Source organism: Ramularia collo-cygni (genome assembly GCF_900074925.1).
Source record: "Ramularia collo-cygni strain URUG2 genome assembly, contig: RCC_scaffold07, whole genome shotgun sequence".
NCBI lineage: Eukaryota > Fungi > Ascomycota > Dothideomycetes > Mycosphaerellales > Mycosphaerellaceae > Ramularia > Ramularia collo-cygni.
Window position 1 is genome coordinate 1,060,584 of NW_019716261.1, and position 22,530 is coordinate 1,083,113.

At 50.3% G+C, this 22,530-nt stretch overlaps 8 protein-coding genes; 4 read left to right on the forward strand and 4 right to left on the reverse strand.

The window, feature by feature from the left end:
• Positions 1-95: 95 nt before the first annotated feature.
• On the reverse strand, positions 96-1,352 carry RCC_05366 (uncharacterized protein; the record flags this gene model as incomplete). Its single annotated transcript, XM_023770637.1, has 1 exon — positions 96-1,352. The coding sequence occupies one exon, from the start codon at positions 1,350-1,352 to the stop codon at positions 96-98; it is 1,257 nt and encodes a 418-aa protein (XP_023626405.1).
• A 596-nt stretch (positions 1,353-1,948) lies between these two features.
• RCC_05367 (uncharacterized protein) lies at positions 1,949-4,351 on the forward strand (the record flags this gene model as incomplete). The annotated part of the gene is made up of 1 exon (XM_023770638.1): positions 1,949-4,351. One exon carries the CDS (start codon positions 1,949-1,951, stop codon positions 4,349-4,351), a length of 2,403 nt encoding a protein of 800 aa, XP_023626406.1.
• Positions 4,352-5,210: 859 nt separating this feature from the next.
• On the forward strand, positions 5,211-6,195 carry RCC_05368 (uncharacterized protein; the record flags this gene model as incomplete). XM_023770639.1 has 3 exons in its annotated part: positions 5,211-5,385; positions 5,509-5,998; positions 6,069-6,195. 3 exons carry the CDS (start codon positions 5,211-5,213, stop codon positions 6,193-6,195), a joined length of 792 nt encoding a protein of 263 aa, XP_023626407.1.
• A 178-nt stretch (positions 6,196-6,373) lies between these two features.
• On the reverse strand, positions 6,374-8,167 carry RCC_05369 (probable AFG1-ATPase family gene; the record flags this gene model as incomplete). XM_023770640.1 has 2 exons in its annotated part: positions 6,374-6,467; positions 6,588-8,167. The coding sequence occupies 2 exons, from the start codon at positions 8,165-8,167 to the stop codon at positions 6,374-6,376; spliced, it is 1,674 nt and encodes a 557-aa protein (XP_023626408.1).
• Positions 8,168-13,250: 5,083 nt separating this feature from the next.
• On the reverse strand, positions 13,251-14,500 carry RCC_05370 (uncharacterized protein; the record flags this gene model as incomplete). XM_023770641.1 has 3 exons in its annotated part: positions 13,251-14,051; positions 14,167-14,384; positions 14,437-14,500. The coding sequence occupies 3 exons, from the start codon at positions 14,498-14,500 to the stop codon at positions 13,251-13,253; spliced, it is 1,083 nt and encodes a 360-aa protein (XP_023626409.1).
• A 709-nt stretch (positions 14,501-15,209) lies between these two features.
• On the forward strand, positions 15,210-17,308 carry RCC_05371 (probable GTP-binding protein CRFG/NOG1 (ODN superfamily); the record flags this gene model as incomplete). XM_023770642.1 has 2 exons in its annotated part: positions 15,210-15,239; positions 15,365-17,308. The coding sequence occupies 2 exons, from the start codon at positions 15,210-15,212 to the stop codon at positions 17,306-17,308; spliced, it is 1,974 nt and encodes a 657-aa protein (XP_023626410.1).
• A 695-nt stretch (positions 17,309-18,003) lies between these two features.
• RCC_05372 (probable Leukotriene A-4 hydrolase homolog) lies at positions 18,004-20,213 on the reverse strand (the record flags this gene model as incomplete). XM_023770643.1 has 5 exons in its annotated part: positions 18,004-18,901; positions 18,991-19,141; positions 19,236-19,885; positions 19,943-20,070; positions 20,121-20,213. The coding sequence occupies 5 exons, from the start codon at positions 20,211-20,213 to the stop codon at positions 18,004-18,006; spliced, it is 1,920 nt and encodes a 639-aa protein (XP_023626411.1).
• A 322-nt stretch (positions 20,214-20,535) lies between these two features.
• On the forward strand, positions 20,536-22,530 carry RCC_05373 (uncharacterized protein; the record flags this gene model as incomplete). The annotated part of the gene is made up of 1 exon (XM_023770644.1): positions 20,536-22,530. The coding sequence occupies one exon, from the start codon at positions 20,536-20,538 to the stop codon at positions 22,528-22,530; it is 1,995 nt and encodes a 664-aa protein (XP_023626412.1).

Below are 22,530 nucleotides of genomic sequence, written 5' to 3' on the forward strand. Positions count from 1 at the left end.
GGATAGAGATACCCTACTTACGACTTGAATACAAGCGCAATACAGCCCGATGCTCACCAAATACAGATGGCGAGGTCACGTTGAACAGTAAAGCATCATGCATCGCCATATCCCTCRCCTTCGTCCAGAAACGCGTGAACACTAGGCGGCAACTCCATTCCAGCTGCAAGCAGCTTTTCGAAGATTTTACCTGCACGGCGTCGCTGCGTATCCACTTGCGCGGCATTGATGTGCTCTAGTGACGAATCTCCTTCGCCATCATCAGACACTCCACTTGGATTATTCTCCTGGGGTAGTCGCAGAAGCTCCGCCTGTAAGTCGTAGAGCCAAAGCGCCACCATGCCCCTCGTGTAAAGCATCTCATGGCTGCTGTCATATGGTGGACTGACGAGTAGCTCATCAAGCTGCCGAGCGATCTCCAGTGCCTCTGTAAGTTCACGACTCCTCACCTCTCGATACCTGCGTCGCTGATCGCTTCTGTCGCTCCCAGGGCTCGTACTCAAGTCGCTGTCTGTAAAGTCGGAAGTGGCACTGATCCCCTGCCGCTCTCGTTTTGATTTGTCCTGGACGTGATATATCCACAAACTAAATCTTGCCGGGTATATCGATAATGCACTTGTAATTGAATGATGAGTACGCTGCAAGTGCGGATGCTGGACTATGAGGCGGTCATAGTAGTCGCGCGCCTTCTTGAAGCTGTCGTCTTTGATCGCAGGTACAGAGGTCAGCTTTTCGTCTTCTTCAACCTCTTCCTCATGCTCGTCAACTCTGCCAGTACCCAGTCGCCATGCGACATCCCGCGCTGACATTTGATCACGACGCATCAATATTTCAGCCCCGATCGTCCAACGCCCATGCTGGCGGACGTCAACGCCTCGTCCTGCAATCTCGGTCCGCAGAATGAGCCCCCATGCGCGTGAGGCACGCTCCCAATCGTCCTTGAGCATGCATTTATGCAAGATCGCAGTAAGATTATCCAGATGGCGCGCCCTCAACGAGCTAGCATGGTCTGTTTGAGCGATCTTTGGTACAAACATCGGAGGATTCAACCGAGACAATTCCTGCTCGGCAGGAATTTGTGCATGCCGGGCCTCCTTCACGGCTGCATGCGGAAAATTACCTCCTGGCAGAGGTTTCTCACGGGGATGGCCCGCCACATAATAGGGATCCGTTTTGTTCACCGGGTGCAGCACTCGCGGAGCGCCATGTTCTCCCTCTGAGTCCGAAGATCGATCATTTTCATCTGAATCGTCAAGAGMATTGCGCTTGCGCTTGCGCTCACGCTTTTGCTCGCGTGTTAGGAACGATTGCTGCGTGGTGGACGGCCTGTAGACTGGCGCAAAATTTGACATGGTGAGAACTGAAATAGCACGTAATGAGAACTCAGTGGGTTGGAGGACGCAAGCCAGTAGAACAGGGATTACGGCAGGAGTCCGTTCAGCTGAGAAGAGAGAGCGCAGCAACCGTTCCGCTTGGAGTGTGGCGTGTCAGCAAGATTGATAAAGGTGTAGTGGGGGGTTTGCGTGAGGGAAGCAGAGCAGGATGAGGCCGATGTGAGGATCAGTAGTGCATCAGATTAATGCGTACGTTCTCGGAGCGGACGAGTGAAACGCTGTCGTAGCCTGGCGACGGTGGTGTAGAGGAAAGCGCGAAGTAACGCTAAGTTATTAGGTGATTGCTTGCTGCAGCGGATCTGGCCCGCTAGGTTCTACCGTTCTAGTTCTGGTCGATCCACCTTCAACTGAACTCACTGAACTCACACACATCACCTATCACCCACCATCGCTACTTCTCACGGTCGACTCGTTCAGCAACACCGCCAGCACTCCACAGCAGCAGCAGTGTCAGGGGGCGTGCACAGCGCGGCGTCGCTGGCTGCCATCGTCAGAACATGTACAGATAGCCCGACGCCGTAATCACACCGGGCGCGGACACGAGCACGAGCACGATGGGCCAAGGGTCCTCGCAGCCGGAGGACGGCGTGGTGGAGCGGAGGTCGCGGTGGGGGCCAGCATCAGGGTCGCGACGGACCATGCTCGGACTGCCTCCGCGGCGGCAGCCGGATGGGGATGGAGCGGAGAGTGGAGTAAGAGGGGCGGAGACCGACACTGATGGCGAGATTCATCTACAGGACGACGGTCTGCTAAACAACTCCGACAGTCGGATACGAAGTGTCAACCGCCTGTCGCAAATGTTCCGCTCAAGCCCGGACCACGTATTCACTGAGCCGCGAGACCACTCGACGAGCGATGAGCAACCGCGTGCCGCCCTGCTTCACCGTACACGCTCTCGCTTCCAGGACATGATACGGCGAGACCCTGATCGCAGCTCCACCCGACCCGCACATTCATTTCTACAACAACATCGATCTTCATATGTGCGCGGTAGCCCAGGCAGTGGTCAGAGCAACGAGTATCTATCACCGCCGCGCCTGCCCTCCATCGACCTCACTTCAACCTTCGATAACGACCTTCTCCGCGATATGCCTGAGCCACAGCCCGCGCCTCGTCCCGAGAGCTCGCACCGCCGCGTGCGGTTGAACGCGCTGCGACCAGATCGGTCGTTTCGACATTTGACATCCTCCCTCCGCCGCCGACGATCACCACCACCGGCAGCATCAAATAGACCGCGGGGGAGCGAAGATCAGGCTGCAATGCTGAGCAGACTGCTGAGTGTGGCTGCAGCGGCCACGGCTGCAACTCTCATGGGTGACGATCACCATGCGTTGAGCGAGGCAACGAGCTTGACTGGAAGCTCTGGACTGGGAGACTTGGGGACAGCAAGTGGAGAAGACGGTAGCTTCGATGGCTTCTTGCGAGCCTTGCAGAACGGCAGAATAGCATCTGCGCTCCGTCAGGGCGGCAGTGATGGCGATGGCGACGGTACGGGTGCACAAGCCGCGCCACTCAACTTCTTTCGCATGTTCCGCTTCGGCGCATCGTCCGGTGCGAACGACTCGGAAGCGCGTGATCCTGCGGTTGGGGATGCTGGCAGTGAGTCCGGCGCTGGCGAAGGTCGCATGGTTCCCATTATCATCGTTGGGATTCGATCAATCTCGCCGAATTCCAATTCGAATGCTGGCACTCCCAGCGAGGATCTTCCACCGTTCATCGACGCGTTGGGTAACTTCCCGACGCCACTGCCCGCCCATGCACTCGGAGCCCATGGTCATGATAGCATTGACTCGATACTGCGACCGCCTCAAAACGGAACGTCCTTCCGGCATAGGCGTAGAGCGAGCATGGGAAACTTCGGCATGGGAAGGAGCAGATTGAGCGACAGAATGGATGACCAGCGCGATCACCGCTCTCCAGAGAGCCGTAGAGAGCGACCTTGGAGTGTGGCCAGCACAAGCTCCAACTACGAACCCAGACCACCCCCAGCAACACCGGCCAGCCCAAGCCCTGAACTCAGCCGGATATCAAGCCGGAGCACCACACCCACCCACTCACGGCCTACGTCACTCGTGGCCAGCAGCGTGCGCGACTTCAGTAACGACTCAACACGCAACAGCATCCTCCACCGAGCATCAGCGACTAGCCCGTTGAGCTCTCACACGGAGGAGACCGCGTCAATTCGATCCACTCATTCCGGCACAGGCCTCTTGGGAGACTCGGAGTCATACCGTCTCCACCGTCGTTCAGACACGGCCCCGAACATACATTACCCTCGTTTCGCATCAGGCCATCCGCGTAGGAATGGCGTCGTGGAGCCTGATCATTTACCAGCCTTATCACGCACTTCGTCGAATACTGGCACCGACGCCTCGAGCAACGAGCACAGAAACAGCGGCAACGATTCGAGAAGCTGGATTATCTATGTGCTTGGCGGCTCTYATCCCGAGAATCATCCCATCCTTACAACACCGAGCCTTTTTACCGAAAACCCGACGTACGAGGACATGATGCTGCTTTCAGCTTTGCTCGGACCTGCCAAGGCCCCTGTGGCCACCGAGGAGGATGTTGAAAGCGCGGGTGGAGTTTACAACATCACCACTGTCGGTGTGTCCGAGGATGCTACCAAGACTTCCAGCCTGGTGGCGAGCGCTATCGAGGGCGACGATCACGTCGTCTTGGAAGCTGGCCAGCGGTGCTTGGTTTGTCTTTGCGATTTCGAAGCAAAGGATACTGGGCGTAAGCTTGTCAAGTGCAGCCATCTGTTCCACAAAGAGTGCATCGACCAATGGCTCACAACTGGACGGAATTCGTGTCCGCTCTGTCGCGAGCAAGGTGTTGATGAGAAGAAGATCGAGGAGGCTGATGCTGAAGCCGATGAAGCGTCCGGATCTCCTGCTGCTGCGGGGGTGGAACTGGACGCTATAGATACCGAGCTTGAAGCGTCAGTTGCTTAGAGCTGGTGATATCGCATGCGAAATCGTGGGGATGGGATGTGGGATCCGAACGGCACTGGCTGAGCTTCTTCATGATACCCGATTCGTATCTCCGGTATTCTGGTTCGAATCACTTTAATGGCGGTTACTATACATGTCTTTGATAAAATCGGAGTAAGGCGTTGGGAAGAGGCTGCCCTTGAGGCACCGTGGAGCGGGTCAATTTTCTATTAGATCCGGAACAGCAGAACAGAAGGACGAGCGGTTTGCGTCGCTGCATGCGCCGTTGACTTCTCACGAATATCATGACTTTACTGCTTGCTCGGACAGAATGGGATGGGATTCGACGGAACGATTGTTATTAGCGAGGGAGCATAGCGAATGAACTGAACGTGTAAATTTCTCCCTGCTCATTATCCCCACTCGATTCTTCGGGAGGAATTCAGGCGCATCAGCGATGAGCTGGCCTGGTGGCACCTTTCTCTTCCGGGAATGGTTAGCGTCCTGCGTCAAGTGAAGCAGATCCGCAAGCTTCAAACGTCGTAACGTCGCCGTGCACTTGYCATCTCCACTAACTTAAGCAGAAACAGTGTTACTCCACTTCAGGCATCATTCTTCGATCATGAGGAGCTGCGCAACAGTAGCTCCTCTTCACTCGATCGAAAGTTCGCGAGGCGCGAACGGCACGCTCGAGTCAGTGGTCATTAGCGCAACGTCATTGCCGCTGCTGTGTGAGGAGATCTCTGTCGAAAATCAATATACCGTACTCCCTACTTCACCTTTTGAGCGAGCCTTGTCGTCCTCCTGCACGGACTTTTAGGTTCGTTCACGGTTCTCCAATCCTGTACAGCTCATTATTCTCTACGTTATCCAGTACGACATGGCAGATCTCAGGCGGGAGCTCATCGAATCTGGTGAGGAATGGTCAGATGCCTGGGAAAATGTCCTTGAATTTCATCCACAGTATTTGGCTGCATATCTGCGCCTTCGGAGAATACCTGTACACGACCAATACTTGTCCAGAAAGGTTCAGGAATTGATCCTACTAGCTATGGGTGAGTTTGTGGGCTCGCAAAGGCAGGCGGCCTTGCAATACCACGCCTTGAGTCGCCGATTGCGTAGAAGCTAATTCGCCCACCACTTATCAGATGCTTCATGCACTCATCTCTTTGAGCCAGGTGTTCGTGCGCATACCGCTGGGGCCTTGCGTGCAGGCGCAAAGATCGAGGAGATTATGGAGACATTGGAGCTGACCTCCGTTCTCGGTGGAGACACTCTATCCGTGGGCGTTCCACTTCTCATGGAAGTAATGGAAGAGGGAATGGGAGGAGGTGGCTTTCCTCGTGACTTCACTGATCGCCAGGAGCGTCTGAAAGCAAACTTCGAGCACCATCGTGGTTACTGGAACCCTACATGGCACTTCATTCTGCGAAACGCTCCCCGATTCATGGAAGCATATACAGACTATACGTCTATTGCGTACAGAGACAACAACAATACGCTGGAGCCAAAGGTCAAGTTCCTCATATACATTGCAATCGACTGCTCCACGACGCATTTGTTCAAGCCAGGATTGAAGCACCATATCCGCGAAGCTTTGGAGTGCGGAGCAACTCAGGACGAAGTTCTAGAGGTGTTTGAGCTGGCGACTTTGATGGGCGTGCAAACGTGAGTCCTCTGCCAGCTACTGTCATCTCCTCTCAATAGATATGCTGACTGCGGTGATCGTGGCACACAGGGTGCTGATCGGAGCAAGCGCCCTCAAAGAAGAGCTTATGAGGGAGAACACAAGGCAAGCATCGGTCAGGCTGTTCAATGGCGATCCCATTCGCTTTGAACCGGGGAGGTCGGGCTATCAGTTCTGATGGTAACGTACTTACCCGTGTTATGTCGCTTCACTGGGCATCACAAAGCAAATTGCAGTCGCGCCGGTCAATGGCTCCTTCATCCTCGGGGTCCGGACTTCTTGCCAGCAGGAGCGAATCATAGTTCATACTCCACGTATCGCTTAATTGGGTATCATGAAGCACAATGCAGCGGCGCTCAATAGCTATCCTGGCGCCATGACCCTCTGACCTTCTTCCAATTCTCGGTGTCCTGCTTGCCAGCGGAACCCAATCCTAGTCCACGCTCGACCCTGGAATCAAGAAGTATCAGCAATGTGTCAAATTGAATGCCAGTATTCAACTTGGGGATGCRAAGTGTTCATTGACACGCTGCGAGCAAGCCTGATACTTTCTGCCTTTTGTTCACTTACCATTCCTGACTGCCCATTTCTGTCAAACGTGACAGAGCGCGAGCGAATGCGAACGCTTCTTCATCGCCGGTAAACATGCTACTCTTCTTCAAAGTGTCCATGTTGAGTCCCAGGTCGTCCATCAGACTCCTCATCGCATCGTCGACACCATCGCCATCCTTGACTGTCTTGCTTTTCTGAGCTTCCGGGTCGCCAGCATCGGCCGCTTTGTCCAACATTTCGCCGATCTCGGCCTTCGAGGTGAATAACTGAGTGAGAGGGACCTCCGTGGTCAGCACCAGCTTGGCGCGGGATTCATAGATGGCGTCTAGAAAGGTGATGAATCGACGCGCCAGATCCCGAGACCTGTAGTTCATGCCTGGTACTCCCGTGACTATGAAAGCCTGGTAGTGCTGAACGAGTTCTAAGTAGTCAGCAGCTCCAGTTGCACTACCAATGAGTTGGTCAAAAGTGAACCAACAGGCTCTTCCGGATGCTCGAGGCACTTCAATTTCCCTGCCCCAAACGGTTTGGATTTCCTTATGCGGAGGATCGTTCTCGATATCACCGAGGAATTTAAACCAGTGCTCGGCGTGTCTCTCCGCACCTGCATCGAGAGGATGGTGATACACACCTGAAGGGGGTCTTGGGATCTTCCGATAGTCTGTAGTTGAATCCAAGTTGAGAACATGAAGCTGATCCATCAAGAGGTTTATGCAAGGAATGAAGGACTCCCGCTGTATGCCGTTCCTGTAAAGTTCGGTAGGATGCCGGTTACTTGTCGTTACCAAGACCGTGCCGTGGGCCATTAAGCTCTCTATCAGTCGGCGCAAGATCATGGCATCTGCAACATCTGTACATTGAAATTCGTCGAAACAGAGCACGGACGCCTTCTCCGCGATCTCTGCGGCCACGAATGGAATGCAATCTATGCTGCTACCATGCTGTGCCTTCATCTTGTGCAGCTGTTTGTGTACATCTTGCATGAAATTGTGGAAGTGAATCCGAGTCTTGTGAATGATGTTGGGCGGCAGTGTATCAAAGAATAAGTCCATCAACATCGTCTTACCACTTCCCACATCACCGTACATGTAAAGACCCTTTGGAAGGTTCTCTCTTGGCCGCATCTGCAACTGTTGGCCTCCTCGGCCGAGGAGAGAACCAAAAAAGGACTTTGGCTTCGGCTTCAAAGATTCGATCGTAGGTTTCAAAACAACATCCGGCTTGTACTTGGCTAATGTGTCGTGCAGGTCTTGCAGAGAGTATATCAGGCCTCGTTGGTGCTCGTCATCTCTAAGCCTTCCCGACTGCACTCGAGCATCGTACTCTGGAATAGGGCCCTCTTTGGGATATTTCGCTGAGTTTTGATCCACCACCGTAGCCATCTGTCGACGCCATGTTCTCTGCTCGCTGACATGCGGTCTCACCACAGTCAAGATCGCCGGTCTACCGGGCAGTTTTCGAACAGCTTCCAAGCTCTTGCTTCTGACGTAGATAGTCCTTCGCTGCGAGCACGTTGCATTCTGTCCCCCACGTGCCGACCAAGTAAGGCCCCTCCCAGATAGGTACCGCAAAACTGGTAAAGCTTCTACCGGCACCATGGTAGGCGTTCTTGTCCGATATTCCAGCCGGTGCGTCCTACGCTTCTTCCATGATCAAAACGTCGCGTTGAGTGGGTCTTCTGGTAAGTACCGTGTGGTGCATGTGCTGTAGCGAGGCTTTCGTTTCTAGGACAGGATCGTAAGGCAGTAGAAGTGAGGAGGTTTGTTGCTGCGATGCCGCGACGCCGCGATGTGGGGCCGATGGAGCTCAGCTCGCCTCGGCGACCCGAGGACCGTCCATCGCCTAAGGTAAGTTAGCAATATTAGAATGCTTTAACTCCAACGTTAGACACCCCTCTTTTTTTAGTTATTTAGGCTGGTCGAGGGCCCTTTTACTAATATTAGTACTATAGCGGCCTCTATAACACCTACCYCTCTTAAAACAAACCGTATTAGTCTAATATTCGAAGCGTATCGTTACTAAGCGTTTTCGAAAGGTATTATTATCGTTATCCGCTATATCCGCGGCCGTAGAGGCTAGCATTAGTACGTATTACGTGTATTTATCCTAACCTATAGGTCCGCCGTTCTTACTACTAATCTCTACCGGTATAGATTACCTCCGCCGCTCGTAGTACGCTAGATTATAGAGGGCGTATTAAGCCGCTATCGGAGCGCTAAGGCTACGTACGAGGGTAAAAGAGGCGGAAGTTATAGCGGATACTATCGAGGAGGATTTAGCGAAGAATAAGAATATAGTAGATAAGAATACGATAGATAAGGATATAGCGGAACTACCTATAAGGATACTAATTAACGAGCTATACCTTACGGTAGCGCCTTTTATCTACTTTCGTAGTAATAGCGATAGCGGCTAAGAGCGCTACTATAAGTATAATAGCCGGTCCTCTTAACTACGTATTATTAGAGAGGCTAAGAAGCGGTAGAAGGAACTCGTATAGTAGTAGAAGAAGGAGCGTTAACGGCTAGAGCGTAATTAATTTAGACGTAAGGCTACTACCCTTAATACGTAGTTAGTAGAAGAAGGCCGTAAGCACTTTAGTAATCTAAGGAAGCGGAAGCGGCCTATAGATGTTATTAATACTAGTATTAGCGAAGGCTACTAATAGAAGAAGAAGAAAAAGAGGCTAGTACCGGCCTTATAGTAGCTACCGGCCTTATAGTAGCTATCGGCCTTACGATAGCTACCGGCCTTACGATAGCTAAGTACGCCGTTATTCGTCGATAAATCTACCGAGTTAGAGCCGGAGCCGAAGGTATTCGAGTATCGAGTTAGCCTTACCTATCGCCGAGGGAAAGAGAGTAATAATAATACTTAGATAGTAAGTAGTAACGAGGACAGAGCTATTAATATTAAGAGCTAGATTTAAGAGAATATTATCGATATAAAAGGTGTTTTAAAGAGTGCTAAACTTACGGCTAGCTATCTATATATTAGTGCTAGTATAGCGAGAATTATATAGAAAAATAAACAGAGCTAGTACGGTATTATTAAATAGTTAATACTATTCTATAGGGCTAGTAGGAGCGAACTATATATTACTATAGATGTCGAGTTAGAGCCTTTAGTTATAATACTATTAATACTAGCTCTAACTTAACGAACAGCTACTATAATTTAACTCTCCGGCCTACCGTAGAATTAAGAGGGTATACGTATTACTAGTAACTTCTTAGAGGTAATAATAAGCCGGTAGACCTATAATAACCGCAACTATAAGAACTATAGCTTTTAGTATTACCTACCTCCGGACGCTCGTAATTACTATTTAAACTACTTTCCGATATATAAGTAATAGCTTATAGTATAGTAAAAGGGCATCTTAGAGGGAATACTTACTATAGACGAACTAAGCCCTACTATTATACGTAATCTAGTGCTTATAAAAGAGCGTGGTTTTATAAGCGAGGACGGTAGAATAAATAGTATCCGTAAGATAAAAAACGAGTTAATAGCATTAAGTAATAGTAATACTATTATTTACTATAACCTCGCTCTATCTATAACGCTAATACTAGGACTAAACGACGTAATATTACCGCTATCCTTATAGCTAGAGGTTAAGTATAAACTTAAAGAGTTTATAGAGTATTATAGCCTTAGAAAAGAGTAGTAAGGAGAGCTATAGGAAGTAGCGCTATAGCTTATTAAGCGGTTGTTAATTAATAAGTTTATTACTCTCGTTAATATTGCTAGTATAAGTAATGTAGTTTAGACGAGGGCTAGTATACGTGTTAGATATAAGATTAGAGCTATTCGCTCTACGTAGGAGTTTAAGGATATAAAGCGTAGGGCTCGTAGATTAAGGCTTTAATAACTTTTAAACTAACCGTCCGACTTACGTAATTTTTGTTCGAGCTTCTTTACCGTATTTAGTTATATTTATCTATATTTATATCTTATTTTTAGCGTGTATTAAATAGTATTGTTTTCTATTAGTAGGGAAAAAAAAAGAATATATAAAGTCCGCTAAGCCCTATTAAGCTAGTCGTAGAATAATGTCTTATCTAAGATAGTTATTAATTTATTGCGTAGTAGCTAGCTAACTATATCTAATTAATAGCATCTTAAAATGTAGCTCTAGACGAGCTCGAGTTTTAAGTATTTATTTAGTAAATTTAAAGTATACGGTTATTACGTAATCGTGTACTATGCTATACGGATTAGAGTATTTTAGGGTCTAAGCGGTATCCTTAGTATCCCCGTATAGCCGCTAGCTTTAACTTCGTAAAAGGCTAGACTATAATACGCTTACTAATCCTACGGAATCTAGCCGCCGTCGTATACGGCCGCTTTTAGCTATATATATAAGTAATTTAGATAATATCTACGACGACTTATCGACTATTATAAGCCTCTTAATCGAGTATATTAAAATTATTAAATAACTCGAAATTTATAGGTTAATCCTTCCTTACTACTAACTCGCTCTCTACCGTCCTTACTACCGCTAAATACGACGTCCTTACTATTCCCTATACTACTAACGTATAAGGATCTCGCTATAATCTTTAGGGACATATAGCTTACTACCCTATAAGTAGTAATCGATAAGTATAAGGGAGTTATAGATAGGGATAGATATATATACTAAATAGTAAGTTTACGGAGTTAATATTACTTAGAGAGCGGAGGGCTCTCGAGGTAGGGCTCTATATAGGAACCTTCCGGCCTAATTCGGGCCTATATAGGCTTAGCGTCTTAGCCGAGCCCTTAAGTCTATAAACCGGCGGTATAGTTCCCTAATAATAAGGTATTAGAGGTAATACTAGATATAAAACTAAGGATTAAATTACTTAACGGAAGGATTATAGTACTTAAGGATATAGAGCTTCTTATATATATATAGTACGATTAGCCGGTAGTAATAAAGATAGAGGTAGATACTAGTTCTAAATTAAATAATAAACTCTAGCTATATCTACTCTTCTAAAAGTGCTTCTATATAGTAGTACGTAACTCCTTAGCTACGTTACGTACGGCATCTATAAGGAAGCTCTCGAAGTTATTAACTATCTATATATTACGGTGCCTCTTTATCTAGCTCTTAAGTATATAAAAGGACTATTCGATAGGGTTATAATCCGGTAAGTAAGGCGGAAGTAGTTTAAGGAAGTAATTAGCATTAAGGATAGCCTATATAATAGCGTCGCTCCTATAGATTAAAGCATTATCTATAATAATAATTACCGGTTAGTAATTAAGGAAGGATAGTCTATAGTAGCTAGTTTAGTATATCCTCTTAAGTAATCGATCCTTACTTTAAGAGCGGCTTATTAAGCTAGCTACCTATAGTTATTATAGGTATAAGAGACTACCGTTCTAACCGTTTAGCTAGTAAGCTCGTGTCCGCTAGATAGCTAATTAGACTCTATAAGTAATACCTATCGAGTATAAGAGTAGGGCCTAAGCGAAGGATAAATACTAACCTACCGCTAACCGTTCCGCTTATTATACGCGCTCTTATCGATAAATACTAACTAGTTACGGCTCTAATCGACTACTCTTACTCGCTAGTAAGCTCTTAGAGCCGTATTCCGCTTACTTATAATCCTCTAAGCTATCTTCTTCGAATACGTATACCGCCGAAGGAGCCTAAAGATACTAGAGTCCGTAAAAACGTGTCTAGTTTAATCGAATATCTACTATACTATCTTATCTAAATACGCGTCCGAATACGTATAGATAAACTCTATAAACTTATCCTCTTCCGCCTATATAAGGCGCGTTCGGCGACGCTAGCGTACGTATAGTAGTAGATACGGCTCTCCGAAAAGCTCGTAGCTTAGCCTTATCGACGTAATAGTAGTTAGGGATACCTTATACGAGCGCGTAATAGTACGGTTACTAAAGAGCGTCGTTTCGAAGGCTATACGGAGCTAGTTATAGAGAGGGGGGGTAGTCGTTCGCTAGGCCGGCGCGGCGTAATACGCTCGTACGGCTCCTTTAGAGGTTAGGAAACACAACACCTTTTATACGGACTACTTACCGACATAGTATAGACGATATACGGTCGCTTTTAAGACGGATAGGTGCTATAGAGGCCGCTGTAGTACTAATATTAGTGTAAGGGCCCTCGGCCATCCTAACTAACTAAAAAAGCGGGGTGTTCAACGTTGGAGTCAAAGAATTATAACGTGTGTCGAATCAAACAACCCTTAACTACTTCATGCATCACCGAACAAAGCATTTGGCCGACGGTGACTTGAGCGCTTTTTCTATCTCGATTTTTGAAGTCAACGCGAATGGAAATTTGAAAGCCCCTACTTACGAGAATGAGAGAGCCGACTGTCATAGTACTTACTATGCCTCATCGCCAGAGCCAGAACGTCCAATTCTTCTGATCAGAGCATGTACAGCCGGCATTACTCTCATGCGACTTAGTTGGGGGCAAAGCCTCTCCAACCACTGTTGAAAATTAACGATTCCGTACTTTGAACGGCTCGCAGCTGACTGTCTGAGGGTGGTGCAAGGACGGCACTGGAAGCCGGCCGCTCCCATGAAGCGTATTATGCCTCCTGTAGTCAGATGGTGACAAAGTTCAGGGCGGCAAGCCCTTTTCAGCAGAGAAGTAACAACGCATGAGACTTCCTGTTGCTTTCTCGGCGTCCGATCATTGCATCAACCCTGCTGTCTGCTTTTCATGCCTGACGGCAGCGTTGTGATGCTGCGTAAAGCAGTTCCCATTGGCGGCAATGTGCCATCTTTGCCGACGGCGTCCACGAAGCGACGCAAGGCCATCCATTCTATATTGGAYTCCAGAGATGCAATTGAAAAGCGTCGCAGAAGGCTCTCAGACTTGTCCATCCAGGATCGAGCGTTGCTGGTCACCGTCTTCGGAAGACACTTGTGGCCTTGATATATGCTCTGGCATACGAGCATCTTAGCGGCACTCGCGTATGCGCTGTAAGGAACATCGCCGGCGGCCAGTCCTTCTGATTCAGCGAGCATTGCTATCAGTAGCCAGTGGAGAGTCGCATCCTCAACATACACGTCTTTTGTGAGAGTGTTGATTCCTGGGCTACTGAAAGCGAGGTCTTGGCCACGGACCATGAACAGCAAGCCTCGTATCAATCCGCGTCGCATGTCGCTCACGACGCGGACGACGGGCTGAGAGCAGCAAAGCTTGCACTTGCAGTCAATGAGATTGATGCGTTTCAATTCAGACTGACGCTGAGCAGTGTGCATGTATTGCAATGAGTCGACGTAGCAAAAGGTAAGCTCCTCGCCCTGCTCGACATTTGTGAAGACCTTGAAGGTAGGCTTGCCTTCCGCGGATGTGATGGCTGAGTTCGGGAGGCAGGAATGGTTGAAACGGGAGCTGACGGCGAAGCATCCGTAGCTAGGCTGCCTTCCAACGGCAAACTTATTGGCAAAGAACTTGTAAATCTTCTTCTTCTGTGGATTCTGGCCAAGCTCGGCCTGGTAAAGGGTTAGTCTTGGTCGCATGTACTTGGAGGTATCCTTCCGCCCAAGGAATTGATCTGGGCTCTGAGACCTGGAGTAGCGACGAGAGTTGCAGCAAGGATATATTCACCTTCGAGTCGCGCAGATTGTCGAATATGGTTTGACATGCTGGTGAAAGCCTGCTGTATTCATCGCAGACATCTTGTTCGGTGATACGATCCCAGGGCTTGCTAATCGTAAAGAGTGGCTCTTCGCGGAGGATGATGGTACCAGCCTTGATGGGCTGTGTCGCAAACGCACCCAATCCTTTTCCCTTGGCTTGTCGGATCYCGAAGTGCTCGAACTTGACTGCGAAGAGTCAGAATTGCGCAGTGCTGGATTGGTCTTCGGTGCAGCATACGAGGTTTGACGCTCTGGGCGCCTGGTTCAACCATGTGCGCCTGCAGCGACTTCAAGCCCGCCATGTTGCTGATGTTGATGCTTCAAGGTTGAAAAGCCTGTACGAAGTGATGATGGAGTTGACGTCATGGGAGACGCGTTGAATGACAAGTTCATCTGGCCGTCGTGTTACACAAGCGAGAAGGAAGAGTAAGGTATCTCCCGCAAATCGTGACAGGCTCCAGGGGCAGTGACCAGCGGTTCACACAGAGCGATTCCTGCAAGTGATCACTCGGCATCAAGACTTACTTACTTACCTGTCCACTAGAATCTACTTAAACCCAAGGCCAGGACTGTCTCGGCTGTATGTGAGGCACGCGTGTGGAGGACCCCGTAGCCAGTGCCCTACCTTCGAACTGTGGAAGATGCTCCCGTCCCATAGGTGGCTCCGTCTCGTAATGTATGAAGGCTGGTACGTAAATGATTTGATTGAAAAACAGGGCCGACATAATGAGATCGTAGCATTGCATCAGACGCAGGAAGCAATAAGGGGAAACCTCCAGGCGGTTTGCACGGGAAACCAAAGTAAACCTGGAAGATGATGACGGGTTGACACCGAAAGGTAACCTGGAAGGTACCTTACCTGAGAGCCGGAGATCTCTGGGCTGTAAGGGTCCGATAAGACGGCACGTGAGCGGGACAGGGTTCGGATAGATCCGAAAAATATCTGGAGGTATTTTCTGCCTTTCCTTCGATGCGCTTTGGCACCACCTACCCTCCCACTTCGTCGCAATCATGAAGGTCACTTGGAAAGATATCAGCGCGGTAGGCAATCACCCCCAGCAGAAGGTCCGCCGAGTTGACACGATACTGTCTCTCGCGTTCCTCGCCACATTTGCTCCCTCCACGATTGTCCGGAACATCGCTAATGATTCTGCTGTTGCATGAAGGTTCCCACCTCCGCCGAGTTCTTAGATATCGTCCTTTCACGTACGCAAAGAAGGCTGCCGACACAGATCCGTGCTGGATTCAAGATCCACCGTATCCGCGCATTCTACATCCGAAAAGTCAAGTACACGGCCGAGACGTTCGCAGAGAAACTCACGGCGATCCTGGACGGCTTTCCGCGTCTTGCAGATATCCATCCGTTTCACAAAGATCTGCTCAACACCCTCTACGATGCGGACCACTTCCGAATCGCCCTCGGCCAGTTGAACACAGCAAAGGGCCTGATCGAGACGGTCTCGCGCGACTACATTCGTCTGCTCAAATATGGCCAGTCGCTATTCCAGTGCAAGCAGCTTAAGCGTGCTGCGCTGGGCCGTATGGCCACCATTTGCAAGCGTCTCAAGGACCCGCTCGTCTACCTCGAGCAAGTTCGTCAGCATTTGGGCCGTCTTCCAGGAATCGATCCCAACACCCGCACACTGCTTATCTGCGGCTACCCGAACGTCGGCAAATCATCCTTCCTGAAGAACATCTCGCGCGCCGATGTCGATGTACAGCCATACGCCTTCACGACCAAGTCACTGTTCGTTGGCCACTTCGACTACAAGATGCTGCGTTTCCAGGCTATCGATACACCCGGTATCTTGGATCACCCTCTAGAAGAGATGAACACCATTGAGATGCAGAGTATCACTGCAATCGCGCATTTGCGAAGTGCAATCATGTACTTCATGGATCTCAGCGAGCAGTGTGGATACAGCGTCCAGGCACAGATTGCACTTTTTGAAAGCATCAAGCCTCTCTTCGCAAACAAGCTGGTTTTCATCGTAATCAACAAGATCGATGTGATGCGACCCGAGCAGCTCGACCCGGAAACACAGGAGCAATTGCAGAAGTTGTTGAAGGGTGCAAATGTCGAGATGTTGCAATTGTCATGCACAACGACAGAAGGACTGATGAATGTGAGGAATGCGGTCTGTGACCGGCTTCTGGCTGAGCGCAATGCTCAGAAGCTGACGGCTGGCACCAACGCCTCGGGTGAAGTCACAGGACGTCTTGGCGATGTTCTACGAAGAATTCATGTTGCTCAGCCTTTGGGTGGCATGAAGTGGGAGGCAGACATTCCCGAGGCTGCGCTGAACAGGATGAAATACGACAAGAACGATCYCAACCGGCCTAAGCTTATGCGGGATGTCGAAGAGGAGAATGGCGGTGCAGGTGTCTTCAACGTCAATCTCAAGGACAACTACCTCCTTGAAAACGATGAATGGAAATACGACAAGATTCCCGAGATCGTCGACGGCAAGAACGTGTACGACTTTTTTGATCCTGAGATTGAGGCTAAACTTGCCGCACTCGAAGAAGAGGAGGAGCGTCTCGAAGCGGAAGGTCACTACGACGAGGATGACGATCTGGAGGATGCCGAGGATGCCGACATTGCCTTCAAGGCAGAGAAGATTCGTGAGAAGAGAATACTGATCAAGAATGACAACAAGATGCGCAAGTCACTCAAGAACAGAGCCATAATCCCACGATCGAAGAAGGCAGTGGAGCTGGGCAAGATGGAATCTGCGCTTCAAAAGGCTGGCTACGACACCTCCACAATCTCCGAGCGTGCTCGTTCGATGTCTCGTGGACGCAACAAGAGCCGCGCAGGAACCGAGGACGCCTCCGACGCCGATGCAATGGATGTTGATGAGAGTCAACAGGCACGTCTGTCACGGAGCATCTCGGTCGCTCGTGCCCGAAGCCAGAGCGTCAGCCGCAGAGATGATGGTGTTGCTGATCCAATGGCGAGAAACAAGGCAGATCGTTTGGCTAAGTTGGGCCAGAAGAAGATGAACAGAATGGCTAGACAGGGTGAAGCCGACAGGCATACCACTGCTGCCCTTCCCAAGTGGCTTATTGCCGGAAAGAGAGGCTCGGGCACTACGAGAAGTCGTTAAAAATGGGTTCTTACATGTTCGGCGCAACGGCTGTATGACGGCGTTCATGGGGTTATCCTGGAGGGTTCAACTACTAAATCGCAGTCTGTCACGAAAAAATTCAAGTTTACAGTCTTGATCTCGACCTGTGATCCATCTTATTTGAATCGTACGCGTGTAGTGTTGACATCACTCGGCCGTCAAAACTGGCGAGTAATGACCTATCCCGCTCGAAGACCTGATGCTGGATAGTAAGACCGCTCGATGTGTGATCTTGGCTACAGTATCGACTGAAACATTGCATACGATCCTCCCGGCTTTCTCGTGCTGACCGTAGGTCCATCTGATGCTCGACGAGTGACTTTAGGGTTAKGGTTGGGGTAGTTGGGCCTTGGCGACAGCACGTCCAATACCAAATACAGCCCTACCTGTGGTCGATTTTGTAATTAAGATTGATACGACCCAATTGTTGGATAACTGTGTGCTAGGTACGACTGTTATTATGCCATCTGACGAATGCTGCAGCACTGCTTCAAGCTCGAGGGGGGCTGTCCATGCATGAATGACCTTCCGTCAAATACGGAGGACAGGACGTTCGATTCGTACGCTCAGCATATGTGAGACATTTTACCATGCATATTCCATTCGCACATTGAGAAACTTTACAAGTCTGCACCTGACAAAATGCCACCGTCAATGCATTTCTCCCCCTCATTCTAAGCACCCTTGGGATACTTCTCAAACAGCTTTTCCACCATTCCCTTGCAGATTGGATGGTAGAACTCCTTGTTCTCCTCAAAGGTCCGCTTCGCCAAATCCAAATCGCACTTCATCAGCTCCCTGTACAATGGCCGCACAAACTTCATACGTCCGACTTGTCCCAAAAGMGCCGCCGTCGGGCGGTATACACTCTGGGCATGAGCCTGCAGTCCAACGACAAGATAACGACTCACCACCTCGACATTCTTGCTCGCTGCAAAATCATACACGTCACCCATTCGCTCAACCAGCTCTGGCGAGAGCGGCTTTGAGAAAGTCTGCACCTTCTCGAGGAAAACAACACTTTGGTTGGCCATGAAATGTTTGATGTCGTCTTTGCTGGGCTTGAAATCCGCCTTGCCTTCGTTCAGAGCTTGCCATTTATCCGCAAGGACGTAGCACATATCTGCAAGCTCAGTGTTGAAGGCAGGCTTTTCTGGGAAGCCTGGCTTGTAGAAGGCCTCATCCCAGTCTAGCTCGTCGAGTTTCTTCGATGCTTCAGTGTCGGACGCGAAGAAATCCAGAAGAGTTGATTTGAACTCGTAACTATCCACCGAGCGCCTCTGCCAAGTCGAAAAGTAGTGCGGGATAAACTTATCCCACTTTGCCTTGCCAATGAGCTTCTCGAGTCGGTATAGGAAGCAAAAGCCTTTCTCGTAGGGGATGCTGGAGAAGCAATCGTCGGGATCTTCGCCCTTTAGATTCGGGATGAGCTTGGTGAACTCGTGATCCTCTCCAAACTGTTGAATACTGTCCTCCAGCGCTTTCCAACCGATTATTGCACTGAAGTCGCGATGTTTGTCGTCGCCATGAATATCAGCCTGTATACGACGCTCCAAGTATGTTGTCCATCCTCTATGCGAAAACACGCCAAGGTCAGCAAAGTATGAGAGAGGGACCATGAATGATCGGTAGCCTTTGTGTCGCTGCGCATTAATACTCACTCGTTGAGCCAGAAGTGTTCCCAGCTGGCATTCGACACCAGATTGCCGCTCCATGAGTGTGACAGCTCGTGGGCAATCACGTCAATATTCTGTCTGTCGCCTGATACCACGGTCGGTGTGGCAAACGTGAAGACAGGGTTCTCCATACCGCCTGCAGAGATGTTAGTATGGGTTGATAATAGAATCGAGTGGCCATTAGCGTGATCTTAGCCCACGCTGTCTCAAGCCTGCTCAGCTGTATATACCATAAGGGAAACTAGGAGGAAGAACCAGTACTGAGTACTGAGTCCATGCGTACGGAAATACGATCTTTTCGGCGCACTGAATGTACGCTTCGGTGTCATCCTCAAATTCCCACTGGCTCGCCTTGAGTTCTTCCGGTCCGGTCCACACAGTCGAGCGAGGTCCAATAGAGGCAGATGCAAGATCACCGCTGGCAATAGCGAAGAGATAGCTTGGCATGGGGATAGACTGGTGGAAGGTATACAGCAAAGTTCCAGGCTTGCCCTCCTTGCCGTGCTCAAAGTCCCTAGACCCAGTTGGCAAGCCCGAGGCCAGAACCGGAAGAGGAGAGCGAATGTTGAATGTAAAGGTTGACTTCACGTCGGGAGTATCCTGACATGGGAAAAGGGAGCGTGCATGTATGGCCTGGCACTGGGAGAACATGTAAGGGTGCTTCTTGTTGCTGGTTTGCGCGGGAGTGAGCCATTGCAACGCTGTGCAATCCTTGGTGGTGGAGACCCCAATACGAACTGTGAGATGCGGAGCAGCGGCCTCCAGGTGCTGCTGAGCGATGTGAATGGTCAATGGACTACCGTATGGCTCAACTCGGCTGGCTGAGAGGTCCCACTTGACCTCCTTTCCACCGACATGGACATTGCTGATGTCCAGATGACTAACAGAATGCGGTCAGATCAGCACGCTCCAAGGTAGAATCAACGGAGTTCCACACCTCGTGTCGAGGACGATCTTTTGCTCGCCTTCGCCAAGCTTCTCCAAGGTAAGATGAACATTTCCAGTTAGACGCTTCTTAGTAAAGTCAACTTCGAAGTCGGCAGAGGTGTGCCTCGTTCGCCASGCCTGGATACCATCAGCATGGAACCAGTAATACATAACTCGGATGTGTATACGTTGTAATTTGACAGAGTATTTGGATCTCGAGGTGAGTGGATAGTGGCCGCTGCATGTTTGGCAACAGATTCGGGCGCCGGWCTGATCGCCATGGTTCGATTGAAAGTACGAGAAGTTACAGGTGGTATAGCGGAGAATGCGCGTCTGCCAACACTGAATATGCTCATGTGATGGCCGTCGTAGCTGTGTAGAGTTTGAGGTGGAAGTTCTCTCAATCATGCAACTGGCGTCGAGATCTGTCTAGTACACATCTGGTTAGTCAGACTCAGATCGACAATGGAAACAACATCTCGCGAATCGCGTCGCGTTACATTAATCACAGCAATTCTACATTATCCACACCATCACACGACCTGTGCCGGAGAGGAGGAGCGAACGGGTCATTGAAGGACAAGACATCTCTCGTTCGCGCACATGGCTCGTCTCCGCAAGGCACCCGCCTCGCAGGCGCAGACACAGCCGCCCGCGTCCATCACGCGCCGCGCACTCAAGGAAAAGACAAATACAGCCGTAAACTCTCCAGCCCCGAGATACGAGGACGACGGAAATGCCGAAGCGATGGTCAAGGACGCGAAACCGCGAAGAGGACGCACGAGAAAGCAGACGCGACAGGACAGCGACGATTTGCTCATGGCAGGCGCAATTGGGCCCTCTGACGAGCCTGCGCCACCCAGCGACGTCCCTACGACCACGGACGAACTTGCAAAGAGCGATTCCGCGACAGCTCCCGCCGCAAAAGGTAATCGTCGACCGGCTCGCACCATTCGCAAAGTGGCACAGAGCGAGGCACAAACCAAAGTCTTGGAGGGTTTGAAGCAACGCATGGCCGCCACTGCTCGGGGCCAGCGTGTCCAGGAAGCGCCACGAACAGAGCCAATAGATCCAGTCGCATCATCCGACTCATTTCCAGCCATTGCGCCGGCGCGCAAAACAGCTCTGCGCAAGTCAAATGACATTGTTCCTGAGCGTTCCGAATTTTCCCTGTCGCCCTCTCCGCCACCACCTGGAAAGCTGAGCACTGTCCAAGGAAAGCGCTCTTCACTGACCCAGCCGGGATCCGTCCTTAGGAATCAAAGCACTCCCGCCGTGGAGACAAGCATTCTAGCTTTGAAGAACTTCAAACGCAGACCGCGCCAGCCAAGTATGTTAGCAATGGTGCAACAGCGGACCGCCAGCGCACGACCCTCGGCTGCTCATACCGATCTTGCCATTGAAGACTCGAGTATGTTTGATCTAGAGCTTGACGACGAAGACGACTTCGCGCCCGAGGCAGAGGGCACGCCATTGAATGTGGCGAAGAATAAACGGAAGTCCACTGCAAGCACCGGGTTGCGGGCTAAGCGACGAAAATCGACAATCGATGACACGCAAGACAACACAGGTGGTGAGCCTTTCGTGACCGCTGATGAGATTGTCGTTGCTGTGCCATCATCCTCGCAGCGAGCGGAAACGCCCCAGCCAGCGGCAACTTCGGATGCTCATAATGCTCAAGTCCCGTCGTCTTCAACACCGCCCACCGAGCCGTCATTCGCTGCGGGATCTTTGGGTGCTAAGAGTGCCGACGTCATGGTGCCATCGACAGAAAGGGAGCAAAGTGAAAGGGAGCAAAGCGTTGCAATTCCGTCTACTGAAAGGTCAAGTGGCTCAAGGCGAGGCGCCAAGAGAATAGCTCGAGTCGGTACAATTGACGCTGATGAGAGCGGCATTGACACCCCAAATGGGACTATGGCCGAGCCGGCTAGCAGTAGCCCAGCCCAGGAGGAAATGCGCAATACGCAGTACAACACAGACATGGCGGATCCAGTCACACAGATCTCTCCAGTGCGTAGCAGAGCGAAGGCCGCGAAGAAGCAGAAGCCGGTATCCACGGCTACACTACAATCGCTGCTTCCCAAGCGTAGGAAAATTCTGAAGCCTCGTCAGCGGAAGAGTGAGTACGACATGGCCTCTGACTCCGAGGACGAGGAAGACGTCGTCCTGGACGTCAGCCATTTGGAAAACGACGAGGACGAGCTGGGTGGTGAGACACGCCGAAGGGCACCTTCCAAAGCGCGTGGTAAAACCAGCACCAGGAAGTCTGGTGCAGGCAAGAAGGTTGCTGCGCATGCCGCGCGGCAATCTACTGTCGCTCGAAGCCGGGAAGCTGCCGAACTGTCGATTGCCCAGGGCCGTAGGAGGACCTACGGCAGGGATGCCATCGCGGATAAGGAGAACGATGAAGAGTTCGAAGCTTTCGAGGATGCTGATGAATCCATTCTACCGGAAGAATGCATCTCAATGCATGACGCAATTAGGGGCAAGGAGCTCGAACAGGCGAAGCGGATATTTGCCGAAGTAGATGACTGGGATATGGAGTTTGAAAGCATGAGCCAAGAAGATCATGGGAGTTCTAGTCAGGGCTGGAGATGA